Source organism: Drosophila nasuta, chromosome X, assembly GCF_023558535.2.
Source record: "Drosophila nasuta strain 15112-1781.00 chromosome X, ASM2355853v1, whole genome shotgun sequence".
Taxonomy (NCBI): Eukaryota; Metazoa; Arthropoda; class Insecta; order Diptera; family Drosophilidae; genus Drosophila; species Drosophila nasuta.
The window spans coordinates 2,838,361-2,859,138 of NC_083459.1; the positions used below are offsets into that span (position 1 = coordinate 2,838,361).

The 20,778-nt window shown below is 38.3% G+C and overlaps 4 protein-coding genes across 5 annotated transcripts; 2 read left to right on the top strand and 2 right to left on the bottom strand.

The window, feature by feature from the left end:
- Positions 1–249: 249 nt before the first annotated feature.
- On the bottom strand, positions 250–9,279 carry LOC132796604 (glutamine synthetase 2 cytoplasmic). Of its 2 annotated transcripts, none has more exons than XM_060807842.1 (5): positions 8,989–9,279; positions 4,976–5,148; positions 1,482–1,822; positions 1,219–1,410; positions 250–1,156 (listed from the first exon to the last, which is right to left on the bottom strand). In XM_060807842.1, exons 1-5 carry the CDS (start codon positions 8,997–8,999, stop codon positions 764–766), a joined length of 1,110 nt encoding a protein of 369 aa, XP_060663825.1. In that variant the 5' UTR covers positions 9,000–9,279; the 3' UTR covers positions 250–763. The 2 variants fall into 2 exon arrangements, with proteins under 2 accessions (XP_060663825.1, XP_060663824.1); XM_060807841.1 differs by lacking the exon at positions 8,989–9,279 and adding an exon at positions 5,344–5,481 and having other exon boundaries at positions 4,976–5,160.
- A 6,158-nt stretch (positions 9,280–15,437) lies between these two features.
- On the top strand, positions 15,438–17,675 carry LOC132796510 (ubiquitin carboxyl-terminal hydrolase 39). Its single transcript, XM_060807704.1, has 4 exons — positions 15,438–15,601; positions 15,682–15,732; positions 15,802–16,954; positions 17,320–17,675. The coding sequence occupies exons 1-4, from the start codon at positions 15,580–15,582 to the stop codon at positions 17,570–17,572; spliced, it is 1,479 nt and encodes a 492-aa protein (XP_060663687.1). The 5' UTR covers positions 15,438–15,579; the 3' UTR covers positions 17,573–17,675.
- Positions 17,676–17,756: 81 nt separating this feature from the next.
- LOC132796323 (uncharacterized) lies at positions 17,757–18,504 on the top strand. The gene is made up of 2 exons (XM_060807460.1): positions 17,757–17,966; positions 18,032–18,504. Exons 1-2 carry the CDS (start codon positions 17,820–17,822, stop codon positions 18,443–18,445), a joined length of 561 nt encoding a protein of 186 aa, XP_060663443.1. The 5' UTR covers positions 17,757–17,819; the 3' UTR covers positions 18,446–18,504.
- Positions 18,505–18,787: 283 nt separating this feature from the next.
- Positions 18,788–20,630, bottom strand: LOC132796322 (uncharacterized). The gene is made up of 2 exons (XM_060807459.1): positions 19,213–20,630; positions 18,788–19,154 (listed from the first exon to the last, which is right to left on the bottom strand). The coding sequence occupies exons 1-2, from the start codon at positions 20,494–20,496 to the stop codon at positions 18,840–18,842; spliced, it is 1,599 nt and encodes a 532-aa protein (XP_060663442.1). The 5' UTR covers positions 20,497–20,630; the 3' UTR covers positions 18,788–18,839.
- Between the last annotated feature and the right edge of the window lie 148 nt (positions 20,631–20,778).

The window sequence follows — 20,778 nt, forward strand, 5'->3', positions numbered from 1 at the left end:
ATCGAAAATGTCGTTTATTTATTTTAATTTTCCAGCGATCGTTTGCTATCGATTTATCGATTACTAAATGGATTCGTACGTTAAAAGTCATTGACCGCTAGATGGCGCTACTTGCTGATTGCAGAACTTTGCGTTTATTTAAAAATTAAATTAACACTACAGTTCGTTACATCGTTAGATGCATTATTTATGCATTTCTATTGCCGAGGACTTTGTTCCCGTTGCTTAAATAAAAAACACAGTTCCGTATTAATTTTTTTTTGAGTGCATTTACTTATCTAAAGAGTATAGTATATAATATATAGATTTATGTATGTATTTTAGGCATAAATGTAGTTAAATAATATCATTAATAATTATGGTTGTTTCTTCTTTCTCTGTTACATTTTGGTGTTCACATTTATATCGTATATTGTTAGGATTTTGGTGGGTGTATGTGATATGATTTGATCGAGTAATTCATCTCTGCATCTTGATAAATATAAACCTACGCTCAAGGTGTTTCGTTAATATAACTATAACCTAACAACAATGCTCAACAATAAAAAAAAAATACATGAATCATTTAAGAGCTGCTTAAGGATCGAGAGAAAAGAAGTTACACTACGTTGAATTATACTCGTTTGGTTGTTTCTTTTTTTTTTGTTTTGTTTTGGGCCTACATCTAGTTTTCCGAGTCCGGGTCCGGTTCAAGTGACAGAATGATGGAATTCTAATAATTCGTGTAATTCGCAATTCGTGTAATTCGATGTTGCTTGTTCTCTTATTCATCGAGGCAAATGGTGCGCAAGATTGCCTCGACCACCGAATAGGGATCACAATTGGAGCTGGGTCGGCGATCCTCAAAGTAACCCTTGCCATCATCGTTGACGCCGCGTGGAATACGTATGCTGCAGCCACGATTTGCCACACCGGCGCTGAAGTCATTGATCGAGCTCGTCTCGTGCTTGCCGGTGAGACGACGCGCATTGTCCTGACCCTCCTTGGGATCGTAGGCGCGAATGTGACGCTCGTGGCACTTGGAGAGCTTGGCCACCGCCTTCTCAATCTCCCGAATGCCGCCATCCTCACGCATCACCTTCGTCGACACATTGGTGTGAGCGCCAGCGCCGTTCCAATCACCAGGCATGGGCTTGGGATCCAAAGTGGCGACAATCTGTAAGCGAGCGTTTAATATGAAACCCTTGTGGCAAGTATTTCAGATGAGGTGAAACTTACGCCAAACTCTTCAGCGATGCGGTGCAAGAGGAAGCGAGCCATCCACAAGTCATCGCCAATGGAGATGCCCAGGCAGGGACCCACCTGGAATTCCCATTGGGCTGGCATCACCTCGGCATTGGTGCCGGACACCTTGACGCCAGCATAGAGACAAGCGCGATAATGCGCATCGACAATGTCACGAGCATAAACCTACAAGAAATAACGATGATAATAAGTTCAATCTGGGACTTGAAAGGGATTATGGATTATGGTAAACATACCTTATTGGCACCAACGCCGCAGTAGTAGGGACCCTGGGGACCGGGGAAACCGTTCTTGGGCCAGCCTAATGGATGGCCATCAAAGTCGAGGAATGTGTACTCCTGCTCAATGCCGAACCAGGGCTGCTCATCGATACACTTGTTGACCACCTCGAGACAGGACTTGCGCTTGTTTGTGGCACTTGGAGTGCCATCGAACTTGTACGTGTCGCACATGACGAGAATGTTGTTGCCGCGACGGAAGGGATCCTTGTAGATAGCCACTGGATACAGATAGGTGTCCGAGTTCGAGCCCTCCGCCTGATAGCACGAGCTGCCATCGTAGTTCCAAATGGGCAACTCTGAAGTGAATAACAAATATATACAAAATTAATAATTGACAGTTGCAACTTAGGAACTATCTTAAACGAATTATCATATATACTACTTTTCACCAAAGTTCGTGGTAAGATGAAACCTAATTTATAGTTCTGTATTATAATTGAGACATAGCTTTCAAATTTTAATTGAACAAACTCTTTTGCCATCATAATATGTATATTATCTTGTATTCAAATTATCATCAAAGACTGATAAGTAAAAAAAGTAACTGCTGTGAAAATGCAGATTCCGATTTTCTAAATACAAAACAAGTAAGAAAGCTTCAATGAAGAGTATATATTGAAAAAACTATAGAATATACCGAATGCTATGTTTTCTATATCAATATAATACTACATTCAGAATATACCATAGATACTATATGCCAAATTCTCAACTAAGGCAAAGTCCTGAGGGACATGGCTATATCGCCTCGGCTGTTGATGCTAATCAAGAATATACATATATACTTTAATGATTCGGAGATGCCTCTTTTTGCATGTTACATAGATTTGCTATAGGCACATAATTAAAATATATATATGTATATAAAAAAAAAAACAAGTTTAATAGTCTTTAACTTTTATAGTCTCTGCGATTAAGTCATTAAAACAGGCGGACAGACAGGCAGACAGATTTTAATTGCAATTGTTTTTCATATAACATTTTCTAAAGAATTTCTTATCTGTAACGATGTATTTTACATAATTTATGATCCCTGATCTAGACCTTCATGACCATGACCTAGAAAATTGTGTGATTTACTTGAGATGACGATGATCTAACTGTCGGTCGGCATAATCTGTGGCCATCTGTTGGCCTCGTTTGTCAGTTAGTCGGTCAATTTGCACTCGAAATGCGATAGCTCTAATTAATTAGTGGTAATTGGTTTCCGTTTTCAGTTTTCAGTTTTCAGTTGCACTCGCGTCAGTTTCACGCCTCAGAGCATCAGCTGAGCAAGTGATATTTCCTGTCTTCCAGTCATTCATGCCATATATTGCATATATGTATATAACAAATATATCTAAATAAAAATGTAATATATAAAGTATATATATATATATAATTGCATAGCTCGTGTTGAATATGCAAATGACTGAAATTAGTTATTGCGCATTTATGCATTTAAATTTCGCGACCGCAACACAACAATTGCAACTGGTAAGCGAGTGAATCGAACCCAACCCAAGCCTCAACCCAACGACAGATCTCATAGATCATCATATCATCATCATGATATGGTGACAACTTGTCGAGCTGCTGTGCAACTTGTGATGCATTTTAATAGTGTGGCACAAAAAAATTCCCGCCTTCGCATTAACTTTCTCCAAAGAAACGTATTTTAATACCCGCTACCTGTCGCATAGAAGGGTATTATAGCTTTGCATCTAGCAGCAGAGATTGCCAACCTCATAAAGTGTATATACTGTCAAGTCCCTCTGTCTGTCTTTCTATTTGTTTGTCCGTCTGTCTGCATGAAACATTGGATTTCAGAGTCTATATGATAAGGAGATAATAGTATATTGATATACCATATATAGCCGTGGTATATTTTAGAATTTTTCAAGAATATTTAATAGGTATTTTTAAAATGTATTATAAATGTAATAGTATATTTATATACCATATATAGCCCTCGGTATATAGGTATTTGAAGAATAATACCGCACTTTAAAGCTTTCATTTAAAATGGGTAGCGGTATTTCACAGTCAAGCAGCTTTCTACCTAGCTTTCTTACTTGTTTTTGCTACGTCGACGTTTACCTTGAGCTTGCGTTTTCATTTACAATATGTAAGTCGCAGCTACAGAGTTCTACTGCCAAGGATTTGTTGGCTAGCAAATTGACAATCGATGGTAGTAATTGCTTGAATTAAGCTGAATGCAATTGCAATTGCATTTGCGAGCCTTTAATGGTATTTGCATTATTCATCATACGTTTGCAATTTGTGCTGCCATGTCGAATTGAATTGAACGAAAAACAGGTTGTAAGTGGGAACTTGGAAATCAAGTTCAATAGCCAGTTGCTTCAGCAGTTTTTCCCCCAGGCACGCGTCTGCTGCGTGTGATAGCGATTCACATCGCAGATATTACGCATACGCCATGGTGTGCGGCATGCGCGAATTCGTTTGTGCCTTTTGTTTGTTGTTCTTGTTGTTGTTGTTGTTGTTGTTGAGTGCATGAAACGTGTTGACACTTTTCACACCTATCTATATAGCTTTCTAGTATCTATCTAACTGTCTGTCCGTCTGTCTGTCTGTCTGTCTTTCTGTCTGTCTGCATCTGGAGCAGAGTGTGTGAACATTGAGTGTTCGGTATCTAGGTATCTAGTCTATATAGACTATGTATAAAAATGTATATATGTACATCTGCAGCTGGCAACCAGCTGCCTCGATTGCTCAGTTGCGTTATCAAGCGAGATGCTTAATTAGTAATTGTGCGCATTAAGTCATTTTTCATGGCAACACAAATGCTATGCAATCTTTATTTTTTTGCATTCAGCTAGGAAAACATTTTGATGCGCTAGTCCGTTCTTCTTTCTCTGACACTTCCGAGTTGAGTTGATGTTGATGTTGATGTTGCTCAATGCAATTGGCATTCGCATTCGCATTTGCCAATCAAGCTGTCAAAAGTGAGTGCTATAATCTAGACGCTCGTCGCTTTGTTTCCAATAACATTACGCATCCGCCGCGTTGTCCAAATGCGCGCATAATCTGCTTTTATCACTGCACACGTGCAACGAGTTCAACGAGTTGCGATCATATGTTATATACTAAGTGCGTTCGTTGTGTGTGTCGCAAATCGAACTGCGAGTGCTAGGCAAACTCATTAAAACCTAATCAATTAGCTGACCGCTTTCACAACTTATCGCATTATCAGACGCAGGCAGCGCATTGAACAAAACGCACAACAACAACAACAAAGAAAAACTGAAAAAATGAAATAAAATTCCCAGACCCTAATAACCCGTCGAGCTCTTGCTTTTATACTTTTTTGCTTTGTGACGTTTGCCGTCTGTCTGGCAGCTTCCTTGGCTTCCTCTGATTAGATTATTGGGGAATGGAACCGAGCCGAAGGTCGCCAATAATTGTGCGTATTTTTTTTTTTGAATATGTCTATGTCGTATTGTACTTACCCTTTGGGCTTGAGGGTATAAAGTCAAGGGTGCGATCCTTGCAGCGCAGATCCTCGCCGGTGCCATCGATCCACACGTATGTCGCCTGGACGATGTTCTCCTCCAGGGGCAGCGCTAGATAGCGATCCAAGATCGTCTTATTGATGCGCGCATTTGGCGAGTCTTCCAAAATTCTAGCAGACATACTAATATGATTAAATGCGACGACGACGAAGACGAAGACGACGACAACGAAGAGACGTTCAGCGAAAGGGAATGAATTTGAATGAATGAACAACAAAAATAAAATGTAGATGAAAATGAAAAATGAGAAAAATAAACTATTAGTTTTATTCCTGCTGCACTTTTTAGCTGAGCACAATTCACACCTGTTTTTTGCTTTGTTGCCTTTTTGGGGATATGCTTTCGTTTGATTTGGTTTTTTGTATTTGGAATGTAATTCGTTGGTTTGGGGTTTTATTTGTTGTGCGCGCGGAACCGTTACTGGAACACGACTAAGCTGGAATGCTTTATTCCAACTCAATTTATAACGACAAACTAAAATTTCGCCCCCTTCAAACAAAAACAACAAAAAAAAAATGAATAAATGAAAACAGCAGCAGCCACAGCCGCAGCCACAAGCAGCAGCAACAACAATTGTTGTTATTGTTGTTGCTGTTACTGACTGCTACTATTACTCGTATTTACAACAAACTAAGCAAGAACATCGCATAACAATAACAAAAGCATTTGCGACGTCGACGGCGACTGCGACTGCGACGCCAGCGTTTCACAGCGTTTGTCAGCGTCGTTGCTTCCGCCTTTGACGTCGCTGCCGCTGCCGCAGTCGCAGTCGCAGTCGCTGTCGACAAAGCCTCTGCTCTGGCGCATGCGCCTCGCTGTATTTCATTCTATTACTGCTGTTGCTGTTGCTGCTTCTTCTTCCTCTGTTTCTGCTGTTGCTGCTGCTGCTGCTGCTGCTGCATGATCGGCAGCTAGCAGCAAAAGTCCCGGTTCCGGCTAGAGGTGAGTACGTGTCGCTGACATTGCGAATGCGATTACAAGAAACAAAAAACAAAAAGAAAACAAGAAAACAGTAACCAGTAAGCAGTAAGCAGCCCGGCATGCGATTATCGTAGACGATAAAGAGTAGTAGCTGCTCTAGAAATGCGTAGACGCATATTATTTCAGTCATGAATTACAAAGAAACAAGAGCATATCCCATAAGAGATAATTACCTTACCAATTTACGCAAACGATATTCAGCATAGAGACCTCACTATTCACTGCACTTCAGAAACGATATTCGCACATTCATTTGTGCAATATCGTATACGATACAAGTGCAACTTTCGTTACACATACGATATTAGAGTATTCTTTAATGCAATATCGTAACGATGCAAGTGTATCTTTTACTGCACTTCATATACGATATTCGCATATATATATACATGTATATGTATATATCGTACACCCTATTAAAGCAAACATTAAGTATAACCTCTCATCTCTCACTCACATACGATATTCGCATATTCATTTGTGCAATATCGTATACGATACAAGTGCAACTTTCGCTGCACATACGATATTAGAGTATTCTTTAGTGCAATACCGTAACGATACAAGTGTATCTTTTACTGCACTTCATATACGATATTCGCATATATATATACATGTATATGTATATATCGTACACCATATTAAAGCAAACATTACGTATAACCTCTCACTATGCGTTGCAGTTCACATACGATATTCGCATATTCATTTGCGCAATATCGTATTCGATACAAGTGCAACTTTCGATGCACTTCACCTACGATATTCGCATAGCTCACTATCGTTTACGATATTAGTAAAGTAATAATTTTAAAAATTTAACATTTACTTTTAAGCTGCGCATCTTGTATCTTTAAATGCAAATAAAAAATCGAATGTTTCTACAGTTAATCGAATAAATTAAGAAAATACTGTTATATTAATACATGCAGATACTTTCGGTGATAATTGAATGCTTGAATCACTTTCAGTAATAATTGAATGGTTGAACTCTACAAATATTTATTTATTTACTTAATTTTTTATCAAGTCTGGTTTTCCAGACTAATAATAATTTCAATTTATTTTACGAAGCTTGAACTATTGAAAAACCAACACACAACAGAAATTGTTTGTATATTAATTACGACCTTGTGTGCAAATTAAACGTGTTTCCATTGCCCTCCCATTAATTGCATGTAAATGAATTCAAAGACAAGCGCGAAACCTTATGAGAAATTGTTAGTAATATTTCAATCTCAATAGATCTACATGGATATTGATCCTTAGTAGAGTGTCACGCATATTGAAATATTGTTTTATTGACTGTGGTTCGACGCTCGAAAGTATGCTATGCACTTTGGTTGAGCATAATCAAAGTTGAATTAATTTCAGATTTTTATGCGGTTACTTTTCATTCAGTTATCGCCATTAGCGAGCGTTATTTATGAAGTTCACTCGCATCGGAGGGAGTGCGTTATAGTCACATCACTAAATACCCGATGCCGGGCATAGATTAAAGCACAACGTCAACGTTCCTGCCTCTGCTTTTGTTGTTGTTGTTTTCAGTTTGATATTCAACGTCATCGCAATCGGCTCTCCGCTTGTCGTTAGAAATACATTGTACTGCAGTGTGCAGTGTGTGTGCGTGTGTGTGTCAGCTCTCAAGTTCGATTTGCATTACAGTGAGTCCCCCAGCCGAGAGAGTCGAGAAAATACTAGAAAATTAAATCCACCTACTCACTATTCCAGCCAGTTATCGTTATTTAATTAGAGCTGCTCGCGTGCCTTGCCTCATGTGCATGCACATCTGTCGTGTCTGACACATTTGAAAAATAAAAATCACATGAGGAAATACTAATACCTAATACTACTCCCAGGCTTACAAAGCGAGTATAATTTTAAGCAGGCAAGTGCAAGGACTAACGCAGTAGCTAATATTAAGTATACGTCGGGGCAATAAAAGCGGAAATACATTTTATTCTCACTTTTACAACTAATACTAACTCTGAGTTGCGTCTCCGAAGGTTTTCTATTTCTATTCACTTTTGCAGTGAAATATTACAAACATGAGCAAATTAATTTTACATTGAATATAATATTATATACAATTAGTTATGCAGATTATAAAAAAGTAAATGTCTTACTTCGAATTTTGTAAAGACACAGCGCATACTTGAAACTGCCTAATAATAATATTGAACATATAAATAGTAAATAAATATACTTAAATTAAAAAATAAAAATGCTGGTAAAATGTTTTGTTCAGAATAGGAATTTAAAAGTAATTTTTGAGTATACTTTCAGGCTAGACAAACATTTCACCTTTCTAAATAATTCAAATAATAATGTAGAAAATATAAATTCTAATTAAATATACTAAATTGAAAAATTTTTTGAAAATACGAAAAGCTAGTAACATGTTTCAAATTTTAAAAAAGGAAGGAAGGAAATAATAATAATAATAATATTTTCAGGCTAGTAAAATGTATTATAAATGTTTTTATATTACTGAAAAATTCGACAGCCGCTCAAAAAACCAAAACGAATTAAATAAAATAAAAATAAACTCACAAATAAATGAAATACAAATAAGTAAACTGAAAAAAGTATCTCATAAAAATTGTTTAAAAAACTAGTTAGTTAAAATATCATTATTATTATTATTATTGGAAAAATGAAATAGAAAACATTCGCGTATGCTTGTGTGAATAAATATATTTCGAAGGCCTAAACATAAATCACTCGATTTACAATTTGTCAAGCGGAAATTTAATCGTTACATGTTCAGATCTAAATGCTTAATCTATGCATATCGTTAAAATTAAGTTTAAAACAACAAGTTTGTGTCAGCTTAAGGCAGTTAGTATGCAATAAATGAAATGTATTTGGGTTGATGATTTATTTGAGTTTGAGTATGAGTGACTTTGATGAGCGATATCGAATTTTTGCCATTTTAAGAATTGTTTCCAATAAAAAAAAGCACTTACGATGAATGCATGTTGCATAAACTTTTTGTGTGCGTAAATTGACGTGTGTAGGTTTAGTTTTCTTATCTCACGGACGTAATTAACTTAACCGAGAACTGAAATTTAGGTTTTTTGTTGGTTTTTTGAAAGGTAGTGGACTAAAAACACGCGCGCAGAAAATAAAATGAACCGTGCCGCAAATTTGATTGCGATCTTGACGATCAATGGATTATACTCTGTATATAGGCCGGGTCTAGTAGAATGTTCGGTCTGCGCACGAGATTGAGATTTGATTTGGTTGATAGAGTTGACGGACTGCGCACTTGCAGCCGCGATTGATCAGCTTTTATACGAGTACGAGTTGCGAGAGTTGGGGTCTGGTTTGCTCGACTTCAGACATGGTCAACAAACAGATGTTGCTGTTCCTATTGTTGTTGTTGTGTGTGTGTGTGCGTGTGTGTGCATGTGTGGAGGTGCGATGTGAGGTGCTTGATTAGTTTTTATGGCATCTATACAAAACCAAAACCAAAAAAAAAAAAAACACGTAAAATGTAGCAACAACAATGGCCATGCAGCAAAGACGTACGACGTACTCCAATGTGCTAATTACCCTTTCAAGATTCTCACACTTTCGAGTTGACGTCGCCGATTGCCAACTAATTGCATACCAGTCTACTTCACACATACACACACACACACACACTAAGCATACACACACAGACATTGAGTTAACATTGGGTCAGTTCTCCCACATCGCACATTTCCGCCGCCGACGCAGCAGCTCAATTATCCTTTTCGATTAGCTTATCAGCTGTTGGGAATGATGTAAACACAAACACAAAAAAAAAGCTTCAACCAGAAACTTGATCAAAAATCCAGTCTCAAGTTCAAACACAACCCCATTTGTCTTTCCCCCGCTTGACACATCGCAATATTAATCATACGCAACGTAGACGGTTCATCGTACAAGTTCAAAACATAAACAATGTATTTGGACAGCGTTACAACTTCGAACTGGACTGGAACATTCAACCACGTACATAGTATAACATTAATAATATTATGCGCCAGCCGATCTAAAAATAAACGCAAATAAAAGCGAGCCAGACGAGCGAACAAACGTGCAAAATGGAAATACTTAATTTGATTTCAACACTTAATGAACAATTAACATATAAACATTTGCTCAAAACAAACCTATGCACTGCGCAAAAATATTTTATAGTTGTAACTTGAAAGCCAAAATGGTAAGAAATCAAGCAGAAACTCGATTTCCCGCTTCCGTATTTGATGTGGATTGAAATCAATTGAAATTTCTATTTCTACTTAGTGGAATTTATTGACGGATTTTACATTTAAATTTTAATTTCAAATTAGGAAACAACAGAAAAATTATAATATGGGAATATATAGCTTAAAAACTTGATTAAAGAGATCCATAAAGAATAATATATTTTTGTTTGATTTGCTAATTTCAGATTCTATTTATCATTATTTCTAATTTCTGAATTGAAAAGTAATTGTTAAATGCTATATATAAGCTGTAATATAAGTCAAATAATAATAAACACTCTAATTATTTTATATTTGTTATAAAAAAAAACACAATGTTTTTGCACTAGCTATGTATTTAAAATAAGAAAGAATTTTAGTAGTTTACGATCACATAAAAAAATTGAAAAATTATTTAAGAACTACGGCTCTTTGGCTTGCAATCTGGCATATTTTGAATTTAATACCAAATATATGTAGGCTTTGGTATATTTTATTATTTTTGTGGTATATTCATTTAAGAATAATACCGCACTGTTTTGACTTTATTCAAAATGAGTAGCGAGTAGCTCTTAGTCGAGCACACTCGACTGTAACTTTCTTACTTGGTTTTTTTGTGTATTTCCTAGGATATTTTATATAGTTTATATTTATTGTTATTACTTAATTTTTAATTGCGAAACGATTGTTTAAGAAAAACACTCTAAATATTTAATATTTATTTTAATAGATACATTGTTTTTTAAAATAAGTAAAAAATCGTTGTACATTAATTATTCTGTTATACAACAAAATACTTACTTTGCTTAAGAATAAATACTTTATAATTTGAATTTTTAATTTAAAAATCAATTGTTAAATTGCATTAAGTGCATTAAAAGTAAAAAGAAAAATACTTCAAATATTGAATATTTATTTTAATAACGAAAATGTAAGTATGTATTTAAAATAACAAACTATTTTAGTATTTAAATTATTTTGTAATACAATAAAATGGTTAATTTTCTATAGATTATAATGAGAGTCTGTTACTTTTGTATATTAAATGCAATTAGTATTGTCAATCGCAACAATTTCTATTTGTCGTCTGAAGTAAAGTAAAGCAAATAGAAAGCTACTTAAGATACTAAATATTGTTTGATTTCGCTGAGTGCAGTCGGATATATGGTATATTGTATTTCTATTGATCGATCGCCGGCCGTCGTCCGTCGCCGGTCGTCCGTCAGCTGTGTGCCTCATTCAGCCTCTTACGTTCCACACTCTCGATCCCCTTTGCTCGTCATCGTCATCGTCGCCATCGTCTTCGTTTTGGTCGTGTCGTCGTTTTGGTTCACGTGAATCGCGCATGCGTTCGTCGGCATTCATTTGCCTGGCATTTTTACGAGGTATTGTGGGCCCAGAGAGACATTAAAAACCGAACTCGATCGCTAGCATGGGGTATTGTTAGAGAGGGAGGCAATAAACCTACCAACCAACGAACCTGCTCGCTTGCTTCGTCGCAAACTTTGATCTCAGATAGCGCTTAAGTCACTTAATGCGTAATTCAGCGCACAGAATTGTCGAAAAAAGTGTCGTAGATAAAAAAAAACCGAAATACAATTACATAGAATGCAACAATAATAAAGACGCGTGTCGGCCCCTGGACTTGGTTAGCTAAGAGCTAACAGCTAACAACTAACAGCTAAGAGCTAGAGAGATTGGCCGGATTGGGTGAACGTTTGGACTGCCATTTGATAAGCACACAAGTGCGCAAAAAAAAAAAATTGGAATCGAAATGTTATAACATCGTCGTACACATATATGATTACATACGCATGTTAAGTAGGTGAAGGCAGCCGGATTCGTGGTCCCACGCGGCGTATGAATAATTGAGGCAGGCCACATTTGAAGAGCCTGGCGCAGACCGCAGACGGCAGACGGTTTATTGGGGTCTACGTACGGAATTGTATACTATATTGTATGCTCTATACTACATACTATATGATTTACGATCATCGCCCCGCGCTTTCGATTGTTCAACAGCAATTAAAAGCCCCTCAACACACAATTTGCGAATTCACTGAAAAAAAAACAACACTAACAACAAAATGAATTGAAGAGAATAAAACAACAACATCAGCAACGAAATACAAACAAATGTTCTAATTATTTATGAACGCTTAATTGATATTCATCAAATGTCAATTTATGACGGAGGCGACAACTAATAATGCGAACGTTATATAATTAATACATATAGTACAACCATATGACTGACTGACTGCCTTTGGCATTTCTGAGAATAGTACATAGTTATAGAACTTTTCGTAAGATATCATGGCCCTGAACTCTAGACACAATTTCCCATTCTTATCGCGATTGATAATTCTTTTTTTTTTTTTTGAGTTTATCTTTTGCTAGACAGAGTGAATCGAAAGCGACGTTTGTTCGATGCTTTGACACTTAGAGGTCTGATTTTTTTTGCGGGCATTTGTGAAACGCTTATCGATTTGAATTTCATAATCGTTTTTGATGAAAGTCAATTGAAAGTGGCGCAAATCTTAAGTACGAGTTGTTCAAAAAGTGCGTAATAACTTATGAGATAATCTATGATTGATGTGCGCAATGCGCATAGTCAAACCAAATGTTAATGACCTCTCTGATCATATTATGAACAGAGCAATAAATTTCAATAATTATAATTTGCATTGAGCTAAGTTCCCAAATTTGTTCTCGACAACTTTTACTTTTTATTTTGTTACACGCATTCTTAACATGAGTATTTATTATTTTTGAGGTCGGGTCTTAGATGGTTTAGTAGACAATCTGATATATTGTGTACTCTAAGGTGTATTTCAAATGTTGTATAATTGATATTCCAATTATACCTTTCGGCATATTTTAAATTAATTTGGTTGTAATATATTTTGAATGTAGCAGTATATTGATATACCAATTATAACCTTTGATGTATTTTAGTATTTGTTGGTATACTAATTTGACATATTTTTTACAATAATACTATATTTTATTGGTACACACCCACATAATTAGAGTCTTTATAATTCCTGAAGTTATGTAAGAAACAATTTTATATAGCAAAACAAATGTAATAAAGTCGGGTAGGTAATTTGATATATTTTTTAATTTATTATGAATATACCAATTACTCCCTTCGGTATATTTTAGTATATGTTGGTATATTTTTAGAAGAATATATTTTGACTGTCGCAGTATATCGATATACATATTATATCCTTCTTTTAGTATTTGTTAGTATATTAACTTGGTATATTTTTAGAATATTATCGCACTCGACTGTAACTTTCATAAGTGTAGTATTGAGTATTGCGAACCCGTTTTCTAGACAGAACATTGATAATGAGCTAGGCTAATAAAAAGTATATTTTGAAGGCAGCGACATGCAATTCGGGAAATACGCTTATTAAATGCAATAAAAAGTAAGTAAAAAAAAAGTATTTTATGTGTGCAATTTATTATTTAATTTCACAGTAGCTTTTTTTCACTTTTATTTTGTTCGCTCTTAGAGTGCAATTTGCTACCCTAGCGAACTGCAATTTTAAGTAAATCCGTCAAGCAGTCATTGAGTCAGTTAGTCAGCTCATCAAACGGCGGTTACTTTGTATAGTAGTGCGACAGCAAAAAATGAAAAAAAGTGGAAATAGAAATGATATAAACGCGACACATTTTATATGCCCCCAATTGGCGCGAACGAGTGAGTATAACTCTATTAAGCAATTTATGCTTTAAACAGTTGAATTGCTTAACTTCTTTATGATGGGTGCTCGCAGTGCTCGCTGTGTGTTAGGGCCCTCCACGCGTACTATATTTATTCTATATAATAAACTTATCTAATACGACTGCCAGTCATGTGTGCATTGTGGTGACAGCACCGACATCATCATGAGTCCCAAATAAATGACTAGAAAAACAATAAAAAAAAAAAACCCCAAATAATCCTCATATGCTCAAGGCCGATTTACTACAATGGAAAGGCTTGGCTTCGCTTCGGATTTATGTGGATCTCGTGATCTTGCACCCGCATCAATCCTCACAGTTAAAATTTCAATTTGAATTTTTGTTCTTTGCTTTTGGTTGTGTATTTTGTTTATGCATTAAAAACAATGACAGTCATCATCATACGACTTAGTCAATTGGCTACTCGGTTTGCCTCCATTTGTTGTAATTGGATTGCGTGCGACCAGCAGAGCGGGACAGCAGCACTAAGAGAGTGAGATGCCATATTGTGGAGGGCAGGTGCTAGGTAGTTTCAGTGCCAGTGCCAGTGCCAGTGCCAGAGGCTGTTGTGTTGTCTCCCCTTTTTGAATCGACCTGCTGCGATTTACTAATAACTACAAAATAGAAAAATGCCCGCCAATTAGCGTTGATTCAATTTGCAAAACACTAGAATTCTCTCTTTCTTTCTTTGTTTCTCCTTCTCGGTTGTAGAGACGAGCCCATCAAATCAACAGGGCAATTTAACACTTTACTTGCGCAACCCTTTCACTCGTTTTGACCTAGCAAAAACCCTCATCTCATATCATATCTCACTCGATTGTTTGACCTTTGTGGCAAGCAATATTTGCACTTTTCTGTTCTGTTGTTCGTTGACCTGTCTCAAATGTCTAACACATCACTAAGCTCCCATAAACACAACACAACAAAAATGAAAACAAAAACATCTGATCAAATTCGAACGTCAGACTGTGGTTTTAATTAGGTTTTCAAATACGATGCTCGTAATTAAGCGTTCGTAATTGACTCAAATTTGTTAAACACGTCACCTAAGCTAAAACATATGATTTTTTTACAAATTAACTTTTTTTCGTCAGGTGGTTTGTTCATAGCTAGTATATTTAACTAATCAAATAAGTTAAGCCTTATTATAAAATAATACCAATCAACATTTCATGCGTTGTTTTCAATGCTTTAAACCGATTTAAACAGATTCAGCATCGCTCGGCTTTCATATATTTCGTAGGAAATCATTTTTCTTATTGAATGGATTAAATAATTAAATTCAGCAATAGTCAATTTTAGGCTCCACTTAATTGTTGGCACAACAAATGTAATTCCAAATTTAAACGTAACGCCTCTTGAGTATATTGTCGGTTGTTTAAAAAAAAGGCTACCAGATCAACAGAAAAAGTACACAAGCTCTATTGTAATCGATAAATCAAAAAGTAACAATAGTGAGACCGAACTAATGTTTTCATTTGCCGTGTGGTCGAAATGCAGCGTGCGGTCACACTCACATTATAATATAATCGCCGGCAACAACACAAAATAAACACATCTTTGCCCAAATAAATTCGTAAACATTCATATATTGAATAGAAAATGGCGCAAACAGAACCAGAAGGTAATAAATAAAATACAAACTAAACTGAGTATGTGTAACCACAACTAACTAGTTACTATATAATTTTGTCCTACAAACAGCAAAGCGCGTCAAATTGGAAACGAAACCGAAAACGCTCTTGGAAGACGATGGTGAGCTTAATAAGTAATGAATGCAACTTGTACAACAATTTAAATACATTTTATTAATTATCCAAATAGAAACGCCATCGGTGTTCAATCCCAAGTACCGTGTGTGCCCGTATCTGGACACCATCAACCGGAATCTACTCGATTTTGACTTTGAGAAACTCTGCTCCATCTCGCTGACGCGCATAAACGTTTACGCCTGCCTCGTGTGTGGCAAGTACTTCCAGGGGCGTGGCACCAACACACACGCCTACACACACTCGGTGGGCGAGGCGCATCATGTGTTCCTCAATCTGCATACGCTGCGCTTCTACTGTCTGCCCGACAATTATGAAATCATTGATTCATCCCTGGATGACATTAAATACGTGCTGAATCCCACCTTTCTGCGCAATGAGATCAACAAACTGGATCAAATCCAGCCCAAGCATTCACGCACAGTTGATGGTGTACTCTATTTGCCCGGTGTCGTGGGCCTAAACAACATCAAAGCAAATGACTACTGCAATGTGGTGCTTCATGCCTTGTCCCATGTGAGTCCGTTGCGGGATTACTTTCTCCGAGAGCAGAGCTATGCTAGCATTAAGCGACCACCGGGCGATTCCATGTTCACGCTGGTGCAACGCTTTGGGGAACTAATGCGAAAGATGTGGAATCCTCGCAATTTCAAGGCGCACGTTTCGCCCCATGAAATGCTCCAAGCAGTCGTGCTGTGGTCAAGCAAACGTTTCCAGATCACCGAACAAGGAGATCCCATTGATTTCCTCTCATGGTTTCTGAACACACTGCACCGTGCACTCAAGGGCAACAAGCAGCCGAACTCGTCAATTTTGTACAAGATCTTCTTGGGTGAAATGAAGATCTATACACGGAAAATTCCGCCCGTCGAATTGGATGATGCAGCCAAGCAGCAGTTGCTCGCCACAGATGAGTACAAGCATCAGGTGGAACACACAAATTTCATTTATCTAACCTGCGATTTGCCGCCGCCGCCGCTGTTTACGGACGAATTCCGGGAGAACATCATACCGCAGGTGAATCTCTATCAGCTGTTGGGCAAATTCAATGGCAGCGCCGAGAAAGAGTACAAAACATATAAGGATAATTTTATGAAGCGTTTCGAGATCACACGACTGCCACAATTTATCATATTGTATATCAAGCGCTTCACCAAGAACACATTCTTTCTGGAGAAGAATCCGACCATTGTCAACTTTCCAATCAAGTGAGTAGAGCAATTTAAAAAAATTATGAATTTACATCACACAATTCGCACGAAATGAATTTCACCAAAATTATTATTTTTTTAAGTTAGTTATTTAAAATCACTTGAAGTAAAGCATTCAAAATTTCAATGTAATAATATCTACATAGTTTTTATAACATATAAAACTTGTTAACCATTTCAAATTGTATATACAAATTTGTCTAAGATCGGTGTTTAGGGAGACTCAAACCATAGAATGTATTTCAACCAGTGCTTATCACAGACTCGAATCATTTGTAGCTTTCAAAAACAATTACGTCAAAATTTAAAGCGAATGTAAGCCAAGTATCTCATCTTTTTTCTTTGCTCTTGATCCTTGACAGAAATGTGGACTTTGGCGACATACTGGGCATGAAGCAGCGCGACAAATCGCTCAACGACACCAAATACAATCTGGTTGCTAACATTGTGCACGACGGCGACCCCAAGAAGGGCACCTATCGTGTCCACATTCTGCACAAGGCGAATGGGCAATGGTACGAGATGCAGGATCTGCATGTTACAGAAATTTTGCCACAGATGATTACGCTAACCGAGTCCTACATACAGATCTATGAGCGCAGTGCGGATCCCTAATCTTAATTACAATCTATCTAGTATATACTATATGTATATAGTTATAGTAATTTCGTATTTGTATAAAAATTATATAAAGCAACATTTTCGGTTTGTCATTCAACCACAAATGATTGTCAGCTGTTTTCTTTTTAGTGGAGTTCTTTTGACGCATGCGTCGTGTCCCAATTTTTGTGCATTAAGAGTTGGCTCATTCAACAAAAATCGATGGCTCTTGATTAGCGCAGACAACAAACGAGAACGCGACATGGCCGAGCACAGCACAAGCTACGAGCAGGAATGCCAACGTGCTGAATTGCTGGGCATCCAGCCGCCAGATCAAGCTGAGTTTGAGCGACTTCGCAGCGAACGCATCGAACAGCAGCTGGCTGAGCAGGAGGCAGCCGAGGCGAATGTAAGTGGTGTGCCAACGCATTCCTGATCTTTCTCAACTTCCACTCTCTTTCTATCCCTCTACAGGCCTTGGAACAGCAGGAGGAACAGCTACGTGGCGCTGGTGGCAAACTGGATGAGTTGAATAGCATTCTATCGAGCACACAGCAACGCTTGAATCGCTTCAAGCAGACAGCATGCGGCAGTCTTAGCAACATTTTTGCCCGTGGCGGCAGCTTTAGTGGTGCCAGTGGCACAGCCGGCTCCATGGACATACCTGGAAGTAGCCAGGAAGAAGAGCAGCAGCAGCAGCCGCCAGTGCAACGGCAGCCACAGCCAATGGCACCGCCAACGGCGGCCCAAGTGAGCGCCGCAAAGGCAGCGCAACAAAAACGCATGGATGGACAGTTAGACAAGTTGGATGCGTTAATCAATAAGGCAGATAATGCCCAACTGGCGATGAGTGAGCAGACTAAGCAGATGCGTCGCATGGCCAAGTGAATCCATAAAAAGAGGCGAACTGCTTTTCTGGGTGGGTAACTTAATGGAAGCGATTCGTCTTTATTTTGTTTTGTATTTTTTTTGGTTTTTGTTGAACACATGCGTTGCCCTTAATCACAAAAATTAAACATAAGTCGATAGATTTGAAATCACAAAATCTGCTAAGTGTTTCTATACCAAATCTATATATATAGATATATATATACAAATCTATAAGTACTTTGTTTCGAATTAATACTTGTTACTAAATATTATTCAAATTCCAATCTAAAAACAAAATATTAAAGTTACATATTCCAAAACAAAAATTAAAATCAAACAGAAACAATAAACAACGAAACAAAAAATAGGCGAATTCATTTCTTGAAATTACAAAGCTGATTTTTACATGTAGCTAATGTTTGCCGCTGTCCTCCTCGCAAGGATCTGGCGGCATTGTGGGACTGGGACATGGACTCGACTTTGACTGCCGTTGAGTGGGCCAACGCTTCACAAGATTCTTCTCATACGCCATGATGGGTGCAAATTTATGGCGCAATGTTGACTTTGGTTCGCTATCCGTATCCGATTGCTCATCATCGCTGTCATTCTGCTCCTCATCCTCATCCTCATCATCGTCATTGTCGTCTTCATCCTCATCCAAGCTGGCATCCAGGCCAGCATCAGTCTCATATTCCTCATCCGTCTCCAGTTTCTGTGCGTGCTTTTGCTGCAAATTTTCCAGGTTTAGAAATGCGCTGAGCGAATTAAATGCGTTTGAATATTACCTTTAGATTCAGTGGCTTCGACGGCTGCTCTCTCAACAGCTCCTCTTCCTGCTCCTGCTGCTCCCTCTCGTAAAAGAAGTACGTGAGCAGCAGCTGCTCCTGGGCACAATTGTGTCGCCAGGCCTTTGGTATCAATTGCGAATTGCGTGTCAAGCGCGCCTGCAGCTCTGCAAACAAATACGGCGATATGCTCAGCTTGGGCAGCTCCATCTGCTGCTGTTGCTTTAGCAGCAGCTCTGACTCCGCCTCGCTGCTGTTGTACACACGAAAATAGAGTTTGCAGGCGCGCAAATAGTGCAATTGCTTCTGTGCTACGCCAGGAACTTTAGGCAAACGACGCAGCACCGCCAGTTGCCGTTCGAGCACCTGAATTAGCATATAATGCTGACGTCGATCGGGCATGCTAGCCACGAGCAGAGCACGACTGCCGCCGAACTGTGGCACCGATTGCATCCACAGATTGCTGAGCAATCGCAGCATCAGTTGTGACACTGTTGAATGCTGAAACAACTCGCGAGGTACTGCTGATGCTGATGATGACGGTGGTGGTTGCTTCTCCTCCTGGTTGGCGCTGGGCAGCCAACGTAGTGCATCCGCCCACAACTTGGCAGCGGCGCCCTCGAGAATAAGGTGGCCCAGCATACGCATGCAACGCTTGCAATACAGATGATCCGATGAATTGATAACGCTGCGCTGCAGGACGGTAATGTTAAGCACAATGTGATTGAGGCCATAGTACAGATCGGTTGGTCCCGGCACCAGTGTCGGCTGCTGTTGCTGTTGATTGGACGTGTTGCCATGATGATTATGGCAAAAGAATTCGCTGGGATCGATGAGGCCGCTGGGAAATTCACGCAATTTATTGTAGCAACAACTGGCCACCAATTCGTAGTGACAGTTGCTGCAGCGCAACGTCACCGCTATCTGGCGTTCCGCAAAGCTGAGCATCAATGGCATCGGCTTCGGTTCCACTTGCAGATTGCCCGCCTTGTGCACTGCATCAAGATCGATTTGCGTATAGTTAAAACGGAAACTGATATTTTGATTGCTGGCTGTGAACATGGAGATCTGTTGAATATCCATGCCATAGTTGGCATGTCGCATCACCAGCTCACTGGCTGCTTCCGCTTCATCCACATCTACATCTTCCACGATATGCATGTCGTTCTCCTTGATGACGACGCGCGTTTTGTTGCTGTTGCAGAGGTCGTGCTCGAATTGCAAGAACACATGGCCGCTGCATAGATTTGGGCGCAACTCGATGCACACGGCCTTCAGCGGCATCTTTGGCGGCCTCGTCTTTGTCACTTTGGAAACTTATTGATAAAACAGCGCAAAATGATCACAAAATGTTTTGCTATTTTTGATTTGATTGACGCTGCTCTACGGTGCAGCGTGACCGCAAGTTAAATGCATAATTATACCATTGTGGATTGGTAGATTCTGGTATTTTTGAAGTATTTGTCTACAGCCGTATGTAAACATTTGTTTTGTTTTTGTTTTTGTTTTTTTTTTTATAACAAAAATTCTTATTTGTTTGTAATTAAAAATATAATAGCTTTAAGC

Coding starts and splice junctions, on each gene's coding strand:
- LOC132796604 (XM_060807842.1), bottom strand. Junction 1,823..4,975: donor TATACCCTCAAGCCCAAAGG/GTAAGTACAATA, acceptor TATTCACTTCAG/AGTTGCCCATTTGGAACTAC. Junction 1,411..1,481: donor GCGGCGTTGGTGCCAATAAG/GTATGTTTACCA, acceptor TATTTCTTGTAG/GTTTATGCTCGTGACATTGT.
- LOC132796510 (XM_060807704.1), top strand. CDS start 15,580: ATGGCGCAAACAGAACCAGAAG. Junction 15,733..15,801: donor AACGCTCTTGGAAGACGATG/GTGAGCTTAATA, acceptor TTATCCAAATAG/AAACGCCATCGGTGTTCAAT. Junction 16,955..17,319: donor ATTGTCAACTTTCCAATCAA/GTGAGTAGAGCA, acceptor GATCCTTGACAG/AAATGTGGACTTTGGCGACA.
- LOC132796323 (XM_060807460.1), top strand. CDS start 17,820: ATGGCCGAGCACAGCACAAGCTACGAGCAGGAATGCCAACGTGCTGAA. Junction 17,967..18,031: donor AGGAGGCAGCCGAGGCGAAT/GTAAGTGGTGTG, acceptor ATCCCTCTACAG/GCCTTGGAACAGCAGGAGGA.
- LOC132796322 (XM_060807459.1), bottom strand. CDS start 20,496: ATGCCGCTGAAGGCCGTGTGCATCGAGTTGCGCCCAAATCTATGCAGC. Junction 19,155..19,212: donor CGAAGCCACTGAATCTAAAG/GTAATATTCAAA, acceptor GAAAATTTGCAG/CAAAAGCACGCACAGAAACT.